Raw genomic sequence first — 20060 nt, forward strand, 5'->3', positions numbered from 1 at the left:
CACTTCAAATGTTGATTGGAAGTGCATTTGCTTCTGAATGTGAGTTGCCTCCACACTATCATAAAGTAAAAAAACAAGTACAAATCATATATACCATTGTAAATTGGGAACCCCTATGCTACAGGTTCCAGCTTCCCTTTAGGGGAAGTTCTGAGTCACCAGACTGAACCGTAAGAGAGTAGGAAGGAGCCTAAAGGAATATTGTCGTTTACCTAATGAAGGGCAATAGGTATGGCTTAGCAGCCTTCTAGCCTGAGTAGAAATTGGATTTGATGATGTGAGCAGCAGACACTGTCATAATAAAAATACAAACAAGATGATGAAAAACAAAGATGGGAGTCTGGATCCTTGATGACACAATTGTGTCATTGAATGAGACTTGGGTTATATATCTTCTTAATAATTTTGACCCAAATGAAGTAAACCTGTTTAAGCTATAGCTTAAGAGAAGACATATGAATAGTCTTCTCTTACTTCTCTTATTTTTATTTTTGGTGTAATGAATTACTGTGCTCTGCTTTAATGCCATTTTAAGTTGTGTAAAGCTGTTTGCCATGAAAATAAGTGATTCCATATATATCTATAATGTTTGACTTAATCCACAAATTTGCTAACCTAATAAATTATTTTGAAACAATTATTCATGGAAAAATAATTGGTGATTGAACTAACTGCTCTCTTAATAGAGTCCAGTGTCACTTTACATTGTCCTGTTGATAGGAGCATCCTGTTACTCATAGCTTTGCTTTTTTCTATGGTTTCAGTCACCTGAAATCAACTATAATCGAAAAATAGTCATGAACAATTTCAGAGACAAAGCTGGAAGTTTGGGTGTGTGCTGAAATCTCAGATCATCCTGCTCCATCCTACCTAGGACATGAGTCATCTCTTTGCCACATGTGCCATGCCACATGCCACTGCAGTAACTCTGTAATGGTCTCAGTTATCAAATAGCTAGTTTGGGTGTCTCAGCTTTTGTGTCTCATGTTTAACTAAGTGATGGTCTTAAACTACAAGAGGAGTAGTGTTGGCAATTTGGTAACAGAGTATTGCTCTGGTTGTCTACTTTATCATCATAGCTGCCAATCTCTTGTGTGTACAGGAATCTGATGCAAGGGTTTTCTTTTCTTTCTTTTTCTTTTTCTTTTTTTTTTTTTTTTACAATTCCAGGGCTTAAACTCAGAGCCTGAGCACTGTCCTGAGCACTGCTCAAGGCTAGCACTCTGCCACTTGAGCTACAGCCCCACTTTTGGCTTTTTCTGTGTATGTGGTTCGGGAGAATCAAATCCAGGGCTTCGTACATGTTAGGCCAGCACTCTACCACTAGGCCACACTCCTGTTTTTTTTTTTTTTTAATTTGTCATGGTTTCAGGCATCCACAGATATGGGAACCACTGTTCATCACTTTACTTTCTTTACTTTTTGCCTCACAATTAACTTGGTCCAAAGGGGAACTCAGAGCTGGGATGGGGAGTTTATGTTCCACTTGCTCTGCAGTGCCCACCTTTCCTCAGAGCACTGTTTCATGACTCTTCTATTTGAATTTGGTTCCAGATGTTTGTACATCTCACTCTACAGAAAGTTATACTTGTGTCACCGTCCAACTAGGAATTTCTGGTTTATATGTGCTCAGAGTCATCAATTTTATGAATTGTCTTATTTATTTTGCAACTATCACCTAATAAAATAGTTAAAAAGTCATTTAGATGTAATGTAACAATAGAATTGAGCCAGTATTAGGAAGGACAGCCTTTTATTACCTACATCTCGGAAAGCAGCATGAAAGCTCCAAGCTTCAGGTGTGCTTTCTGCTTTAGAAAGAGCTCAAGAACATCCAATTTTATTTTCATTATGAAAGCTGCTTGTGGCTAGCCAGTTTCTGAGGTTGAGATATAATTAGCCAGTTCTGAGATTGAGCTATAACTAGCCAGTATCCAGGTAGCTAACAGCCATTAGCAGTGGAATAGAGAAGAGAGTTGGCTCTATCTTCAGTGAGAGCTACTTCATAGTTCCAGGTCAACTAGGCTTTTGCCCAGAATAATAATAAAAAAAAGAGATGTAGGCTCTGCAGCCAGAGAGAGGTGATTATTGGGAGATCAGTTTACATTGACTGCTGGCAGGCAAATTCAGGCCTCCACAGTTGGCAGCCTCACCCAACAACTTCATTCCCTAGGGCCATTTCAGAATACAAATGAATTTGACTACAGGAAGACAGAGTGATTCTAACCATGACTGACTGAAAACAGCTTGTCACCAGATAAGCTTTTGGATTGAACATAACCTGGAGTTTTGGAAGCCAAGGTTTAAGGACTTCCAGATTATTCAGCTACCAGAGGATGCCAGTAGAGTTGGCTAGATGGCAGAGGTAGAGGTACTTGCCTGTGGGATTACATATTGGAGTCATCACTAGAAGCAACTGGAACTTTGAAAGTCTGGGCATGGCAGTTGTTTATGGTTCCATCATCCCAAGCTAGGAAAGAATTCCACCATAGCAACGAACTGACCTCTTGTGGATGTACTCACTATTTAGGACCTGCCTTCTGACTCTCTGTGTGCGACTACTGAGATAACCCTCCTACCCAGATCTAAAATACATGATCTCCATAGCCTCTTGCACTGTTCCTTCTTCATATCCTATTCATTGATATTATTCCTATTATCTCCTTCTTCCTTAGTGTGAATGGAAGAGAGTTCCTTACAGAGTGTCTTGAGTATTGAAATTAATTCATTTGACAACTGAAATCCACTCCTCCAATCTAGTATTAGGAAAAGACACCACAGCCCATAAAATATTCTAACATACAGGGGCTGAAAAATATATTGCTGAGTAATGAGTGGGCTGACAGAGAAATAAAAAGAGGAATTCATATGCTACACACATGTAGAATATAGTTCTAACTTTGGGACTATTTCAGAGGATGGGAAGGGGAGAGTAAAGAAAGACGAAGGATGGATAATTTTGAAATACAACTATTTATAAAGATGGCATAGAAAATATCAGTGAAAGCTATTGATAAGGTGTTGAGAGACAGGGAAAAGCAATATGGAGAGTTATTCTGAGTAAAACAATCTATTACATGTATGATATACTACAGTGAAACTACTGTAATCAACATACACTAAAAATAGATGGGGAGGGCAACACCAGCAGTAGTAGGATGTGCTAATGAAGAGCATGAATATGGTTGACAGTTATATTTGCATACATATAGAGAGAGACCAATGAAATCCATTGACATTTAAGAAGTTAAGTAGGATAAGAGAGAGTGGGAGATAAGAGAAGGGATGAAGTTGATCTGACTATACTATATACAAGTATGCAAATGTCTTAGTAAAAAGCTCCTCATAAAAGTAATGTACATATTTTTAAAAAAGCAATACTCTTAAGCACATCTACCAATACAGTCCTTAACATTAAAATTCCTTACTGTGCATCTTGCAAATGTTAGTGTGAGTGTTACCTTAATGCCCACATCATTTGTTTCAGAGTGTCATATGAAGGCATTGCTTTACACTAATGTGGGTTTTTTTGTACTCAATTCCACAAGTGTCTGTAGGATTACAATTCAAAACAGGACAAATGCACATTCTTAAAGTTCTTTCTTATTTGGCCTGCAAATACTTTACAGAACCTCACCATGAGAACACTACACTGCCGGTTTGAGAGGATTTATCATTAAGAACTGACTGTGGGGTTGCTTCAATTTCAAACTTCAATTTCCAGCTTTGAACGGAGATGTATTCCCTGAGTCATTTGCCTTGCATTCTGCCTGCTAGGTGTGAAAACCACTGATAGGGAGTGGAGTGAGCTTTGGGGATGGCAAGGTTGCAAGTCAGGATGTGTGTTTCTTTCCAAGACAGAATGCAGAATATGCATAAAGATAGTAACTGCTTGCTTTCTCTGTTCTGTTGTTGAGGAATTGGCCTAAGTTGCTCTCCAGGCCTGTAGATGTCACTTTGCCATAGGTGGATTGTGGCTTGATAACAGGATGATCTATCAAATGCTTTTTATTTTCTTCCATATAAAGGACTAGATAATGAGACTAGCATTATAGTATTTCAGTTTTTAGAATCCACAGTAATGACAACTTAGGAAAGTAATCAGATTCACTTTTCAATTTAGTTCTACTATTTTTGAGCCACCTATCTTGTGGCCGTGATGAGCCCACAGGGATAGTACCATCCTGAACTGAACAAAGGTGTGTTTCCTAAAGACAGGTGGAGTCTTGCCCTCTTGGTACACCATAGGATTTGATGTTTGCTGCCTACAAAATAGATTCCTTATAATTTGCTCATATTCAAGTCAAGCAAACAGAAATTTATTGCATCATTTCTATGCTCTTTCATGACCAGCTTTCATGCCGATAAGTACTGGGACCTGGTTACAGTGACTTGCCCATTTCTCCAGGATAACTGGTGTGAACATGCAAGAAATAGTCCTAAACTTAGTATTTTTTTAACACCTTGTGTCTTTATTCTGAAACACACACTAAATGTTATGTTTATTGGAGAAATACTACATACATAATAGAAATACTAGGCACACATTCTAAAAATTGTTGATTTAGGGGCCAGGAGTTTGGCCTAGTGGTAGAGTGCTTGCCTAGCATGCATGAAGTTGTGGGTTTGATTCTTTGATACCCCAAACATAGAAAAAAACCTGGAAGTGGTGATGTGGCTCAAGTGGTAAAATTCTAGCCTTAGTATTTTTTTTAATCTACCTTCTTTTTTTCTGGCTGAAGAGATCCAGTTGGTAAACTTGGTTATGAATTAAAAACCCTTTTGCAACCCCCCTAATGAATAGGTCAGCTACATAACTTACTAAGAAGATGAATATTAAAGGGGAAGGGATAGAGAAGCAGAAAGACAAACAAAATTATATGGATTCAGTAAGTTACCCTAACACACACAAAGCTCTAAACACCATATTAAACGCTTGACATCATTTCATTCCCACAACTGGGTGCTATGATTGGTGACTGCACCCATTTTACAGGAAAGGACTGTGAATAACAGAGAAGATAGGTACTCTGTAGGTTGGTGGAGGCATCTGAACCAGGCAGGGAGACTGCTGGGAACATCTTCAATACTATCATGTTATCTATATCCTCTCATGGCATCCACTAAGCAGTACAGAACAGCTAACATGCTCTGCAATCTACAGCTATGGATCCACAGCTTTAAGGCATCATGAAATTTCTAAATGCCAGCAAAGTTGAGATTTCAAGAAGATGTTAGACTGAAAAGCTCTGGGGAAAAGAAACACCTCAATCAAGTGTCTCAACCACTCTGAAGAGAGTCATCATTTTTATGATGGTACTTAGAAAGCTTGCTTAAAGCTAAATACTTTATCCAATTTGTGGATGGGGAAGGATTCTCTTCTGTCACTACAGGGAATTCAGGTCACTAGCTTGGTGGATGACATATGTAAGAGCTCCCTTCATATTCAATAGATTTAAAAACTAATTACAGACATCACACTTGACAACTCATTGTTTATTGCCTTGTCCTACAGAGCGCAAACTCCTCCTTTACCTAGAGCTTACTATAGATTGGATAAGCCCTGTTCTAGGTACTCAGAATACATCCATGAGCAAATAAAGATCTTCTCTCTTTGTATGTTTAGCTTTGAATCCCTAGCAGGGTATCTTGGTTTTCAATGAATATTTACTTCATCAGTAAATTAATGAATTAGATGGTAAAGAAAAGGAACAGGGAAAAAGATGTACTTGGGATTTTTTTCTACCAACCAACAGATTTTTATTAAAATCTTAATATGCTTGAGATGAGTAAAGACCATTTTTATTATTTGGCTCATTTTAAACATGAAACTTTACCAAATAGATTCCAATTTCAAAACTGAAGTCTGTGCCAGCCTCTGAAAGCAAAAATGCATTCCAGGATGTAGCACTTGCCTCACTGGCAGACTATTTGTTCCCCCAATTATATTCTCCAGAGCATTGTTTGTGTTCACCGCCTTCTAAAAGGTGACTTTCCAAGGCAAGTTTTCTCCCTGTAATTAGAGGTATTTATCTTAAAGCTCATTTGGTGTGAGCAGCGAGGTTTCAGGCTGTCATTCACATTGTTATTGACTATTTCAATTAGAGGCAATGGCATTTCACCTCCATGCAAAATATTAGTAAATCAACAATCCTCACTCTGCATTCATTGGGGAAATCTGCTTTGCTAGTGATGATGAACCTGACAAGCAGGGAGTAATGAGAGACATTGGTGATACCATTCAGCCTTGCACACATCAATTAAAACTCTGGTTTTGCACCTTCCAGTTGAGGTCTGGCCTGCAGGGTGAATTTCCTTTTTTAAGACACAATGCAACAATCAGCAATGGTAATTGATGAGAGAAACACACAATCATTCCCCCAAATAGCCACAGAAACATTTACTCTCATTTTCCTGAACCTTTCCTATATACTCACTGTCTGTTTTAAGCCAAAAGAAAAAATGAACTCTAACATTGTGAACCATTTTCCAATCAGATTTACACCTCTCTGACATGGTAACTTTGACTCAATGAGAAAACTGTAATGAATACGTCAACACTGTCAAGTTTATTATTCAAATGCCATGATGATCTCTTTTAGGTCTAAAGGCATTTTTATCTAAGGAATAGTTTGAAAAATGTTACCGTGTTTACTCTTTCAAATAGGCAGAGGGATTAACTCCTTCCTGTTCAATATACTGTCATTCCTTCATGTCAAGACATGAAATAATCAGAAGCTTATATACTTCTATAGTACATTATGATACAGAAGACCTACACAATTTAACACCACAATAGCAATGGGCCAACTGTTAACTTAGAAGTCTATCAATTTTGAAAGGTTTTCAAAGGGACAAGCATTGTGAACCTGGGCAAGTAGTACCTAAAATAATCCAAATAGTTACTTCAGCATACACTTTTGTTTTTTACTTGAGATTTCTAGACAAGGTTAGATATCGTTCACTTTTCATAAAAATCAACTAAACTAAAATGAAATATGTAAAAAGAATCATAATGGCTAAATAAAGGCAAGAGAAGTCAAAATGATTGATTAAAAAAAACAAACAAACTGATTCTGCTGCCCTTCCCAGAGGCACTTTCTAAAGTTTAGTGGCTGATAAAATATAAACATGACAAATGAGAAAGTACCAACATGATCATTCTTGTACTGGGCTTATGAGAGTAAAACTAACTTACTGTCATGATGAGCCCCTTTTCCTGGAAGTACTTGACCAATGGAGCAGCGTTTTGCTTGAAGTTCATTAATCTCCTTTGGGTAGCTTTCAGATTGTCGTCAGGCCTCCCTTGTTGTTCTGCACGTTTCAGTAATCTTTCTTTGAGTCTCTGGTTAGCGCAAGCCAGAAAGACCACCAAGTCAGGAGTACAGATCTGTGGAGAATACCAGACAAATGGAAAGCCATTCGTCATTCCCGGTGATGAAGTTGTGGGCAGTGGCATTAGCCTTCTTCTCTATACTAGGTAGGCCAGGGATCAGGTAAAAGGTATGTTGCAGGAGGAGTGTTCTCCATGCTTCTGAAAACACATTTTGTTGTTGTTGTTGTTGGTTTATGCTCACATACATTTGCTGGTTGAATTAAGAACAATAATATCAAACTTTGACGCAGGTAACTGCAACCTGATTTTAGAGGAGAGTGACTATTAGGAGATACCGTCTGGTATCTGCAGCAAATATACAAATATGCTGCTATTTTATTCTCTGGTGCACTTTTCATATTACCTATTGCATCCCACTTCCAGTGCTACAGTTTTTCCTTACACCGCTGTACAACAATGTACAGGGCAAATAATGTCTTGATTTTATAGAGGTAAAAAAAATGGCTCTGAGAAATAAAATACTTGCTCCTATGGTGAGGAAGGTAAAAGTTAATATTGGAATCAAGGTCTATTTGCTGTATTATTTCAGTACTTTTCCCTATGCTTTTTGGAAGACACCAAGAATTGACATGAAAAAAGCCTACGAAATACAGTTTTTAACTCGTTTAAGTTAAAACCAGTGTTGGAACAAAAGGTTACATGACCACATGAACTGAATGTAGCTTATTGCTGACTGAGGGACAAGACAAGGCAAAAAAGTAGTTTTGCATAGTTGTTCAAAGAAATAATTTCCATTTTTTTATTGCATGCTCATGTTAATATTTTGAGTGGCCTCCTCCTCAATAGACATATACCTCTTAATTAATAAATGATACATTTATTTATAATATATTCACATTCCTATGCTAATGTAGGATATACATTATAAAAATACACTAAGATAAGATGATATAATAATAATCATTGTTTTTGATTAGATTGTACTACACTAGATTGTCTTGCCTACTCTGGAGACCACTAGTGAGAGAAAATGGCTTTTGGAGGCTGGGACATGTAGATTATAGTTGTTGCCCTATGGCGAACCACCTAAGGGATAGCAAATGGCCGAAAAATGTCTTCATATGTTAATAGACATATCTGATCTATCTCCCTGAGATACTAGCAGGATGAAAATAAAACAAAAAGGCCAAGGTAAACTCAAGCAATTTAAGCCATGTTTAGCTCTCGTGATTCTGGGCAGCTTTGTTCTCCTTCATCTTCTTGTTTATATTTTGACATTTCCCGCCACGCTTTGCTCATATATTTGATTCCTCAAATCCCCAAGTGGAGATTTTCTAAGGACCATAACTCATACATTTTCCCTTTCCAGGTTTCATTCTCACAGTGACCCTCCAGTGCTTTGTCTTCACCTACTATTCTGTTGATGAATATCCAATCTACATCTTCAGCACTGACTTTCTGAAGCCCTTCAAACTGGCATTTTCAAATGTCTATGTGACAATTCCATTTGTAAGCCTTTGAAGTTACTTTTGACTCATCCAGGCCCCAAATTAATCTCAGCACCTTTCCACCTAATTGAACTTCAGGCATGCCCACAAACTAGGTAAGCAGTCTATCACCTGAGTGATCCATTGTGGGGCTCGAACTTAGGTCCTAGGCACTGAACTCTTTTGGCTCAAGTTTAGTGCTCTACCCTTTGAACCACAGTGCCACCACTTCCAGTTTTCTGGCACTTAATTGGAGATAAGAGTCTCACTGGCTTTCCTGCCTAATCTGGGTTTGGAATGGTGATCCTCGGATTTCAGACTCCTAGGATTTTAGGTGATGCCCACCTGTAATTTATTTTTTATACTTGAATAAAATTGTATTGTTTTTAAATGAGTAACCTTTAGGGTTTCCATTTTCGTTTGGCAATTTTTGATGTACTGAAGTTTGACCATAGGGCTTTAGGCTTCCTAGGTAAGGGATGTGACCCTTAAACCGTGCTCTAAAACACGTTTGTTTCAATTAGTTTTCATATGGAGTTTTCCCACAGCAGGTCTCAGTCCACAGTTTTCCCACCTCCACCTCCATGTAGCTCAGATCCCAGGGGAAAACACTATGCTTAACTTGCTCTTTGAGATCTATAAGGTCTTGCTAATTTTTTTTTGCTTTGGAATGACCTCAAAATGTTATCTCTTACATCTACCTCCTGAGGAGCTGGCACCAGATTTAAGGCAAGCCTTTCTAAAAGTTTTACTTTTTCAAAAAGAAAAAAAAAGTTGAGTGGTTTATATAAGATTTTTGCTCAGTGAATGCAACTTCAGCTCTGACAGAGATGACCTTGAGGTGAATCTGCAAAATTACTCAATTTTACGACTACGATTATCTTGCTGTCTTCCCTTGGTATAAGTTAAAAGAAAAAATAAACTTGTAACTGTGAATACGGAAATTAAAACCTAAAATTGCCAAGACAATCTCAGCAGTTAGTGACATTGAACTGATTACAGTGTGATCCCAGCTGCAAACAAGACCCTGGATTCATAGCAACTCCTACACACTATATATCTATTCCTTCATGGTCATATATGCTCTATCAGTGCTCCATTTCAAATGAAAAGATACTTAAATTGTTTATGTTTCTCTCATGAAACTTCAGTTCATAAAAGGCAGATAGCGTTCTATTTCAAAAGATGTGAATCCTCTTGGAAGTGTCCAATGAGCTGGCTACAGATGGTTCAGTCCTGTAATCCCAGCTACTCAGGAGAATGAGATCTGAGGATCATGATTCAAAATCACCCTGGGCACAAAAGTCTATGAGACTCTTTATCTCCAATTAGCCATCAAAAAGCTAGAAGTGGAAGTATGGCTCAAATGATAAAGCACTATCCTTGAGTGAAAAAGCTAAATGACAGGAATGCCCTGAGTCCAAACCCCAGCACAAACACATCACAGAAACACCACATACATGCGTGTGCACACACACACACACACACACACACTCACACACACTCATACACACCTTATTCAATTAACCCCATTTGTAACATGAAGGGAAAGCATTATAAGATCCTTGGCACTCCTTTTCTTAGACCATGTCCCCTTAAATGTGAGCTGATTGAATAAATGAGCAAATGAATCTTAAAAATACAATGGAATGGTCTGGGAGTTTGGCCTAGTGGTACAGTGCTTGCCTAGCATGCATGAAGAACTGGGGTCTTCATGTGTATGGTACCACATACATAGAAAAAATACCAGAAGTGATGCTGTGGCTCAAGTGGTAAAGTGCTAGCCTTGAGAAAGTCCCAAGACAGTGCTCAGGCTCTGAGCTCAAGCCCAGGACTGGCAAAAAAAAAAATACACCAGAATAAAAAAGAGATAAGATTTTTGTCTACATTGCAGCAAATTTCTTAATTGCTGGTAGTATTTCTCCTCTCAAATCAAATAAGTCAATGTTCTTTTATTTCTGTTTCTGCATAGTAAATTTAATCTTCATCCATTTTTAAGCCCCCACTGAATCACTGTTCTGTTAAAAAGAACCAGAGACTGCCTTTGTATAAGAAAAGACATTCACTGTGTCAGACTACAAAGTGGGCTCATTTTAACACTCCCTATTGTCAGGGATTGTCACTGTTCTGCTCTTTATGAAGATGTGTAAAGTCAGCTTAGCTTCCATAATTCAGATCAGAAACCAGAAAGCCAGGTACTAAAGAAAAGGCAAAACTGGAATTAAGAAAATTATAGAATAAAAAAATACTGAAGGCTACCTTACCAAACCAAGCCTAACTGGTAATCATCTCCACACTCTGATAATAAACTACATTAAAATGTGTCCTGCCTTAGTATTTCTTGCAACGAGCATACGGTAGTCATGAAACAGAACTTTCATTGCTGGATGACTCTAAGTGGAGAGTTGCTTCTAAAATGGGGCTAAAATTGGTTTCCTTTTCTGCCTATGGGGAAAATGTAATCTAACTTGCTTCCTTTCACCATTAAACATTTCTTTTTTTCCATATATTTTTTATTGTAATTAATAGAAGGGTTATATTATATTCGCCAGATAAAGGATGTATTACTTCACATACATTGATACCCTTTCTCATGTCTTAGTCCCCATTTCCCTCCCCCCACCCACACTCCTCATCTTGTTTTCCCCTCTTCACTATCCAATTTCAAATAATCAAGTATGCATATATCCAATATATCACATAACCAGGTGAAATACTCTAAACAATATGAGATAACCAAGGGACAGCAAAAGAGATGAGAGATAACATAGTTCATTAAGGACAATAATCATTCTTTATATGGCTTTGTTTCTATATCCTGGAAGTCCTTTCACTTAGCATCATACTATATGGCCTTATGTATCTAATTTTGTCCTATTGTAAATCTCTGCTAGGAGAGCCCAAGGTTTCTACTGATTATGACAAATGAGTCTGGTTTACTTCACTTAATATGATTTTTTTTCTAAGTCTTTCCATTTCCTGACAAATGAGGCAATGTTGTTCTTTCTGACAGCAGCACAGAATTTCATTGTGTATAAATACCACATCTTGTTGGTCCACTCATCAACTGAGGGTCATCTGGGTTGGTTCCATATCTTTCCTATGTAAACATTTCTTTAATATACATGATGATCACTAAGGCTAGACTAGATCATTATAAAAGGGGAAAAAAGCCTGATAATTGGATTTGACTATTTTTTTAAAAAGGGACACGATTTTGCTGATCACTGATCTAGAATAATCATTAAAAAGTGTTAAAAACAAACTTAACAGGTGGTTAAAATTCAAAAATAAATGTTGATTTAAAAGATGAAAGGAAAAATCATAAAATGGGACAAACAGAACATGCATTGTAAAATAACATTTGGAAAAAGCATTACATTTGGACAAAGGATTCCAATTTTTAAAAGATTTTTTTTTTTAAATCCAACTACTTTCTGTCTTTAGATCCCTGTTAGCCTGAATTCTCTTTGTAAACCCAGAGTGACAGCTGGAGTGTGGCTCAGTGGTAGAGCACATAATTAGCCTGCACCAGGACCTTGGTTCAAGCACAGCGTGACCCCTTAAATTTCCTAAATAAATAAAGAGGGAAAAAAAGAAAGCAGAAGCTGGGACAGAGGAAGTTGCTAGTAGCTGATGAGGGAGTAGGGAGGATGCAAATGAGGGAGGAGAGAACAGTGCAGAGGTCCCAACTGCAGAGGCCTGGCTGTCCATGCTGCTGAGAAACTTATGTGAGGAAATGATCTATCAGGACCCATATTGTGGTCAAGAGCTGCTTCCTCTCTCATACTCCATGTGGTGTCGACTGGGCATGTGTCAGGGCAGAAAGTCACCCACAGCGAGTGCTGCACATTACACTGGCAAAATGCTCCTCACAGTAGAAATGGCCAAGAAAGAGGTAGATTGAGCCTATGGAATGGGGTATAGGAGACTTGGATATGGTAATACACTTTAAATAAAGGGATGCAGAAAAGTTCAAAAATAAAGGCATGGGAAAAACATCCCATGAAAACACCCCTTCCCAATCCCAGTAGAAAGCTGCTAAAACTATACAAATCAAATTATCAGAGAAGTGGACTTTAGGGAAGAAATATTACAGCTAAAGAATGCTTACTTTGTTGTAATAGATTTTATTACTTAGAAAGAAATAACTCTTATTTTTCATGACCTAATTCTAAAAGATTCAAAATATTAGAAGCTAACTTGAGACAAAACTAAAAGGAGACACAAACTTACAATCACTAGATAGGACTTAATACATATTCCAAATAGCTGGCAACACAAATACCAAAACAAAACCAGTAAGAATTTAGCAAATTGGCACAAACCCTGGGTTTAATCCTTGATATCACACAAAAGTAAATAAATAAATATAAAGAAGTTTTTAAAATATAAATGTAAAAAACTTCATATTTGGGAGTTTATAATATAATACTTGGGTCAAATAAAAGCATGACAGAAACAAAAAAAATGAGTGATAGTAAAATTTTGACTTTCTCAAACTTGGTGCATATAGCCAAACACACCCATACAAGTGTCTATTGCTTTATATGCATTTGTTAGGGTAAAAAGGAAAAGTGAGATAGTGATCTAAATGCCTATCTCAAAATGAATAGAAAATTGACATCCTAAATCTAGTAAAAAATGCAAAACTAGAAAGATGAAAAAGCAAACAGCAGAAATTAACAAAAAGAGAATATAACTAAGCATTTAGTTATAGGAAATGGACAGACTTGTAGAAAAACACACCTCAACACTGACAAAAAATAAACAGAAATCAAAATAATACTATACTTAAGAAAATAAATTTCACTTAATTAATAGGATATGCAAATGAACTGAGGATGTAACTCAGAATTATACTTTGTGCTATAGTCTACTCAGCAAAGGAGATAAAGCAAGAGCCTATCTCAAGCATGCTAACCTTCTCATGGAGTTCTGCCAATTGGAGGAGACAAACCACAATCAAAGAACTTCACAAATTGTGTCAAATCACTGCTGTGATGAGTGCCACAAGGCAGAATGGAGTAGCTGATCCCATGTGAATGCATTATAGAGTTTTCAGGCATTCTGGAGAGCCACAGAGGATCTTATATGACATACTAAAGGGAGCAGAGATGGGAAAGAGGAAGGATCAACCAGAGACAATTGAGGAAGGAAGAGAGGCTTTTCAAAAGAACATAAATTCACAGAGAAAGTAGGTCCATGGGCTTCAGAAGGACACTCACGGTATTTCTTCTTCTTTACCAATCCTGGGGCTTGATCCTGGGGCCTGAGCACTATCCCAGGGCTTTCCTCAAGACTGTTGCTCTACCACTTGAGCCACACAGCACCACTTCCAGCTTTTCTATGTATGTGGTTTTGAAGAATTGAACCCAGGTTCTTGTACATGCTAAGCAAGCACTCTATCACCAGGCCAAACTTCTGGTCTGACTCTCAAGTTTTGTTTGTGGCTTGCAGCTCTCAGGATGAGCATCTCTTAGACATGGAAATCTTGGTGACAAGAAAAACCATTATACCATTCTTTCCAAAGATACAGAAGCAATTAATGTCATGATTAGAATTTTTTCCAAATTAAATATTTGGAGGTAGAAGATTCTAGACATTCGAACAGATGAACTAGAACCCTGGCAAAATATGATGCTAAATTCTCTACATGGGTCCTACATTGTTGTGGTTATGGCCTGAGCTAATAAAATCACAGGTCCAAAAGACAAAAAGCAGAAAAACATTCATTTCTTGGTAAAGTCTCCAGTGTCATTCCTTCCCATTATCCTGTCATTTTTTTTCTTTTTTCAGGTCGTGGGGCTTGAACTCTGGGCCTAGGAGCTGTCCTTGAGCTCTTCAGTTCAAAGCTAGCATTTTATCACTTCAGCCACAGCCACCAGTTTTCTGGTGGTAAATTTGAGATATGAGTCTCTTGGACTTTTGTGCTTGGGCTGACTTTGAACTGAGATCCTCACATCTCAGACTCCTGAGGATTTAGCATGTATATAAAGCTCTGGGTTTGGATCCCAACATCATCAATATGGTTTAATATTTTAATCAAGCTAGTTCAAATGAGAAGAAAAAGTGTGGCTGCAGTAGAGAAGAGCAAGACTCTTCACTGTGCTGTAGCATCATGTACAGGAATACTCTGCTTCACTGGTATTTGTAAGAGGCTGAAGAAGCATGGCCATCTTTCCCTCTGTCACTCATCTTGCTATATGACCTTGCTTCTTTCTATACAGTTCGTGAGATCTGCTGGACTTAATTCTCAAATGCCTCTCTCCATGGCATTGCCTGGATTAACAATTAAAAAAAAAAAGACAGTAGGACGGTCTGAGATCAGGGGTTAGAGAAGGCCATTTGGCTTGGTTCTAGTCTGACTACTTCAAGCCCAGGTGAAAGGAATTCTCTATATGACTTGGATACAAAGTTTGGAAACAGTTTCACAGGAAAGGACTGTTTTGCTGTCCATCATTATCCCTATATGTATTTGATTTAGACCATGCCTTAAGATTACAATTATTATTAGATTATTATTCTAATAAACTTCACCAAATTATAGACCTTATAATACAAAAAGTAATAGGCATTTTCCTGATTTTATGAGGCTCATAGTCTAGTAGTTGAATGGAAAGAGAATTATGGAGGAGGGCAGGCTAGATGAATAAAAGATGGTGGTGATCAAAAGATACTGATGTTTAGTCAGGAGGAGGGAAAAATTGTCTATTATATCACTATACTATACTATTGATCACTATAATTAATATTCTTGAAAATGGCTGAGGATAGGCTTTATATTTTTTCATCGTGGAAATTGGTAGGTATTTGAGAAGGTAGTACAGATATTAATGAGTTCGATCTGGTCACTTTCTAGTAATACATATTTTAAAACATATTATCCCCACATGAATAAACTGCTATGTGAAATTTTTGTCAGTTTAGACTATTTGATTAAATGGAGGTAATTACAAATTATGATAAGCAACATGATTACAAAAGTAAGGAAGTAAAAGGAGTCAATTCTTAAACTACTAGGTGTAGGACTGGGAGTATGGCCTGTTGGTAGAGTCCTTGCCTTGCATGCAAAAGGCCCTGGGTTTGATTCCTCAGTACAGCAGACACAGAAAAAGCCAGAAGTGGTATGGTGACTCAAGTGGTAGAGTGCTAGCCTAGAGAAAGCTCAAGGACAGTGCCCAGGCTCTGAGTTCAATCCCCAGGACTGGCAAAAACAACAACATCAACAAACAAACAAACAAACAAACAAAAAAACCAGGAATAGGTGAACGTGTTTTTCCTAAGCCTTCTTTTCTACCAGGAAAAATAGCATCTCCCCTTCCATTAATCTGCTACAGTTACATGAATTAAATTAAATTTGTTCCACTGGGGCAAGCCCTGGGCCAAGGTAAAAGAGATGGTATAACATATCACAGAGTTGTCTGTCTTTGCGTTAATAGTTCTCCCTAGATGTCTTGTGGGAGCCTGTTACAAAATATACATTTAGGAATCTACTCTCATCATCTATGGAGATGGTATCCAGGAACAAGATATATAGAAGTTTGTGGCCAAGATAGGAGTATAGTGAGGTTTTAGTGTACTTAAATGTGAAATAACATGGGAGCCTGGCATGGTAGTACTTGCCTTTAATCTACTGTATAACTTGTTTTCTACTCAGGAGGTCAGAGATTGGATGATTAGACCTTAGCCTAAGCAAATTAGTGAGACATGACTGCATAAACAAAGCTGGGTGCTGGTATATTAGGTCTGTAATCCCAGAGAATAGGGAGGGCATGTAAATAGGTGATTAAGTGATTTTGGTCTGAGGCAAGTCTCCCTTCTTTCCCACTCATTCCTTCCTCCCTGCCCCTTCCCAGGAAGAATGAAACATCAAAAACAAAACAAAAGCAAAGAGGACATGGGATATGGCTCAAGTGGTAAAACACTTGCCTAGCAAGCACGAGGCTCTGAGTTCAAGCCTCCTGAAAAGTAAAAAGACACAAAGTCCAGCATGGATTGATAGGATTAAATACAAAAATGTTATGCAGTTGTTTTATTCCACTTAGGAAGATAATTAGTTTCTTATTAGAGCCTGGGCATTTCCTATTGAAATTTACTTCGCAGTAATTTCCAAAATGTACATTTTTTTTGTTGTTGTTATTTTAGGGATGTAGCTATCTGGGTTACTCTATCTCTCCACAATTTGTCACAAGCCAAATTAGTCCTATGTGCCAGAGTTTAATGGTTTCAAAGATCTATCATTAAAGTTAGTGTGAGAAAAGTACATTTCTGCAGCTTGATTTTAATGGTGCAAATCTTCATTTCAATAAAACCAGCTGGGTACATTAGGAAGACAAGATATAGGAATTTAATGAAGAGGAAACATTTTATTTAATGTATAGCAGGTTGACAACAGGAAACAAATGTCAACTTATAGTTCTGTTTTTCCCCCTACAATGAAATATGTTCCCTGACACCCAGAATTTTTTAAAAAAAATTGCCATGTGATAGTGACTCTCCTTGCTACTTCTTTTTTTTCTTTTTCTTTTTTTTTTTTTTTTGCCAGTCCTGTGCTTGAGCTCAGGGCCTGAGCACTGTCCTTGGACTTTCTCAAGGCTAGAGCTCTACCACTTGAGCCTCAGCACCACTTCCGGCTTTTTTTCTATGTATGTGGTACCAAGGAATCGAACCCGGGTCTTCATGCATGCTAGGCAAGCACTTTAACCACTAGGCCAAACTCCTGGCCTTTTTTTTCTTTTTTTAATATTTTTTTATTGTAATTAATAAAAGGGTTACATGATATCTGCCAGATAGAAGGTGCATTACTTCACATACATTGATACCCTTTCACATGTCTTGGTACCCCCCACCCACTACTTCTTTTTTTTTTTTTGTGCCAGTCTTGGGGTTTGGACTCTGGGCCTGAACACTGTCCTTGGGCTTTCTCAAGGCTAGAGCTCTACTACTTGAGCCACAGCACCACTTCTGGCTTTTTCTATGTATGTGGTACCGAGGAATTGAACCCAGGTCTTTGTACATGCTAGGCAAGCACTATTACTACTATGCCAAACTTCCAGCCTGGCTACTTCTTTATTTTCATATATTTTGTTAAGTCAGTATGGTTATCTTCTTTCAATCAATTAGTTTCAAGTTGATGAATAACAACTGCATATATCAATTAGTTCATTGGGTATAACATGGTGATTTAAAATATATCTCCAGTATGAAACAGGCAAACGGAGCTCATTCACGTTTACATTACTTCATAAACCTAACAGAATTTTTTTTTTGCCAGTCCTTGGGCTTGAACTCAGAGCCTGGACACAGTCCTTGAGCTTTCTTAAGGCTAGCACTCTACCATTTGAGCCACAGCATCATTTCTGGCTTTTTTTTGTATATGTGGTATGGATAAATTGAACCCAGGGCTTTGGATATTCTAGGCAAGCAATCTACCACTAGGCCACACTCCCGGCTTTACTCAGCAATTTTCATGGTGAAACCATTTAAATTACCACCACTGATTTGATTAATTAGACATCATTCATTCATTTATTAGTGTTTTATAAGCTCCTGTGATGAACCAGAAGTTCTGGGAAGGTGAATGGAGGCTAGATGGACTGGAACCACCTTCCATGTCAAGGAAGATGATGCTAGGGTTGTATCTTACACACATGTGAGTATTCTATTACTCCCTAATTTACAATGAGAGCCATTGGCAGTATAAGGGCAGACTGACTAGGGAGACAGTGGGGCAAGGGCAGGATCTGGAAAAGCCAATGAGTCTGAAATGGAACTGTCTATAGTAATGTGCCTCATATGCAGAGAGGTCCAGTAAAATGCATGTAAAACACAACCATTGTCCTTTGTGTTGACTTTTATAGATTTGCTTGCTTTTAATGACTGCCTAGGAAATAAATGAAACCATTAGTGTCAACATTAGACAGGGCACTGACATAAAACAAAAGGACCAGATGGGCATGATACCCAGGCTTGTAATTCCAGCTACTTTGAAGGCCAAGAGGCAGGAGGATAATAAAACTGAGGCCAGCCTGGGCACCATAGAAAGATGCCGCCAGCCTAGGCAACATAGCGAGATGTCATCTCAAACAAAAATAAAAACAAAACAAAAGAAAGAAAGAAAGAAAGAAACAAACAAAAACAATCCAAGTGACTATGAGAATTTGAAGCAAAGGGAGAAATGCTAGCTTAAGAGAAGAGCTCAAATACATAGCAGATATACCACTGTTCCTAGTTCTCTGGAATAAACCTGGTGTGCCTGATCACCATAGTCTTATAGATTCTTCATTGTGGTGTATGTGAAAAAAAAAAAAAAAACAAAAAACAGTATCTGCCAGGAAATGGTCACCGAATTGGAAGACTGGTGGATGATGCTACCATCACCTTTAAAGTCTGTCTTTACTAGATTTGGTAATGCTTACCATTTAGCCAATTCCTAAACCAACCCCTCTCTCTCCCTGGTTCCCTTACAAACATGTAGCCCTGTAATATTTAAATGGCTTCCATGTTGAAGATGGGAACAATTATTGCTCTGTGGACACAAATTTAATTCATTGTTTACTGTTCTCATAAATATATGGAAGCAAAAAGATTCTTAAAAAGATCTTTTAGAATTGAATTACTCCAAAACTAAACTCCAAAGAAACAACCATCCCATTAAAAGATGGGCCAAAGACTTAAAGAGTCTTCTCTGAAGAAGAAACAAAAATGGCCTATAGACACATGAAGAAATGCTTGATATCTCTGGCCATAAAAGAAATGCAAATCAAAACAACTCTAAGATTCCACCTCACTCTAGTTAGAATGGCCATGATTAAGAAATCTAATAACAACAGATGTTGGTGGGGATATAGCCAGGAGGGATCACTACTACACTGTTGGTGGGAGTATAAACTCATTCAACCACTATGGAAAGCAGTATGGCAGTTCCTCAAAAGACTAAACATAGAGCTCCCCTATGACCCAGCAATTCCACTACTTGGCATTTACCGAATTGTCCAGAAACAAGGACATACTAAATCCATTAGCACAACAATGTTCATTGCAGCACTATTTACCATAGCAAAGATATGGAACCAATCCAGATGCCCTTCAATTTATGAGTGCATCAACAAGATATGGTATTTATATACAATGGAATTTTATGCTGCCTTAGAAAGAGTGACATTGCCCCATTTGTAAGGAAATGGAAAGACAGGAAAAATCATATTAAGTGAAGTAAGCCAGACTCAAAGGAA

At 37.8% G+C, this 20060-nt stretch overlaps 1 protein-coding gene across 1 annotated transcript in view; it reads right to left on the reverse strand.

Moving 5' to 3' along the window:
- Ak5 (adenylate kinase 5) overlaps nucleotides 1-20060 on the reverse strand; it is a 220263-nt gene that overhangs the window by 163026 nt on the left and 37177 nt on the right. Inside the window, exon 6 of the mRNA XM_090334589.1 lies at nucleotides 7199-7390. Coding sequence (XP_090190715.1) covers nucleotides 7199-7390 — 192 coding nt within the window. The remainder of the gene's footprint in view (nucleotides 1-7198; nucleotides 7391-20060) is intronic.

Source organism: Megascapheus bottae, chromosome 6 (genome assembly GCF_031878675.1).
Source record: "Megascapheus bottae isolate mThoBot1 chromosome 6, mThoBot2.hap1, whole genome shotgun sequence".
Taxonomy (NCBI): Eukaryota; Metazoa; Chordata; class Mammalia; order Rodentia; family Geomyidae; genus Megascapheus; species Megascapheus bottae.